The 1,725-nt window shown below is 38.3% G+C and overlaps 1 protein-coding gene across 1 annotated transcript in view; it reads right to left on the reverse strand.

Annotated features, from left to right (window-relative positions):
• Nucleotides 1-273: 273 nt before the first annotated feature.
• Nucleotides 274-1,725, reverse strand: part of LOC138983746 (tenascin-R-like) — a 22,877-nt gene continuing 21,425 nt past the window's right edge. The window contains exon 9 of the mRNA XM_070357054.1: nt 274-1,377. Within this exon, the coding sequence (XP_070213155.1) occupies nt 1,133-1,377 (245 nt within the window). The 3' untranslated portion in view covers nt 274-1,132. The remainder of the gene's footprint in view (nt 1,378-1,725) is intronic.

Here is a 1,725-nt window from a genome sequence, read left to right on the forward strand (position 1 = left end):
GTTTTTGTTTTGTTTTGTTTGATTTTTGTGTGTTCTTTGTTTGTTTGTTTGCAAATGCAGCTTATAATAGTTTAAAAAGGTAAACAGAGCTTTCTGCAAAACACATTCCAATTCCTTTTATTTAAAGTCAGTTCACACACAGACACACACTCACATTCACTCACGTACAAACACACTCAAGCATGTATATATGTACACATGTACACGCACACATATACCCGCAAGCATGTCTTTGCAATCGCACATTGTTTTTTTTTTTTTACAGCATGACCATTCTTGCTTTCTCCAAATTAGGACTGTTTTTATTTGCCCCCAAAAAGGAAACAACGTCAAACTTATAACAATGGCTCTGCCTGTTTATGTAAGTTCAAAGCGTAACAATCCTACACGTCAACTGCTGGAACGTAAAAGAGATAACAGCGACAAACACAAAATACATTTGGAAATAAAGCAAGGCCTAAACTAAACTTAATGGATACTCTTGTGATTTTACACCTGGTGGGAGCGATATCTGATACAGTTTGGTGTGAGAGGTATGTTTAATTCATAGGTATTGCCGTTCCAGAGAAAAGAAAAGAAACAAAAATAACAATGTTTTAAGTTTCAGGTTTGGAATCGTGCTTGGGTATAATCATCTGGTCCGAAACGGGGAAAAATGAGAGCTTTATACACCTATGATAAAGAAAAATGAGAGCTTTATACACCTATGATAAAGAAAAATGAGAGCTTTATACACCTATGATAAAGAAAAATGAGAGCTTTATACACCTATGATAAAGAAAAATGAGAGCTTTATACACCTATGATAAAGAAAAATGAGAGCTTTATACGCCTATGATAAAGAAAAATGAGAGCTTTATACACCTATGATAAAGAAAAATGATAGCTTTATACACCTATGATAAAGAAAAATGAGAGCTTTATACACCTATGATAAAGAAAAATGAGAGCTTTATACACCTATGATAAAGAAAAATGAGAGCTTTATACACCTATGATAAAGAAAAAGAGAAGAGAAAACGACACTCTGATCAATTGTAAAAGGAAAATCAGCAGGAAAGGCGTCTTTACATCAACAAATAATTTTGCCTTGAAGAAAGTTATGCAGCAGTAGGTTGCTCACAGTGTCGCTCTAGATGGGCCTGATCTTCATCTCGGTGAATTTCAGGGAGTTGCCTCCTTCAAAGGAATGCCAGATTGTTAATCCGTGGTGCTGATTCTTGGGGTTGTATTCGCCGTTCAGGTTGGAGTTGAAGCAGCATGTGTACCACCAGGCGCCGTGGTATATCTGTGCACAGTTGCTGCCGCTGTCCCACGCGTCGTGGTCCCTGTCCTTGGTGGTGAACTGCTGACCACGGTGATTGGACAGGCTGTCCCCTGGGGATGGACAGTCACAGGGTGGTCAGTCACTCGGACTGTTTGGGATACAATTTTGATTGTCTTTCTAATGGCATGCAACACTTGTTCCGTTTGAGCGGTTCTGATTTTGTTGACGATTTTAACACAGGGACCTTGCTTTTGTGAAATTGATTTTAGGGGTGGCTGTGTTATAGGTCTTCACTGTACTGACAATGCCTTATGTAAAATCAATCTGTTTGCTAAATATGTTAGGGGAATAAATGGCCATTCCGGTCATGTAACTGGTTTCACAATAAACGGTCTTATCACACGATCTGCACTTAAACATATCTACCGAGTGTGTTTCTTTGTTTATGACGGGCAGTA

Source organism: Littorina saxatilis, linkage group LG13 (assembly GCF_037325665.1).
Source record: "Littorina saxatilis isolate snail1 linkage group LG13, US_GU_Lsax_2.0, whole genome shotgun sequence".
NCBI classification, from domain to species: Eukaryota; Metazoa; Mollusca; class Gastropoda; order Littorinimorpha; family Littorinidae; genus Littorina; species Littorina saxatilis.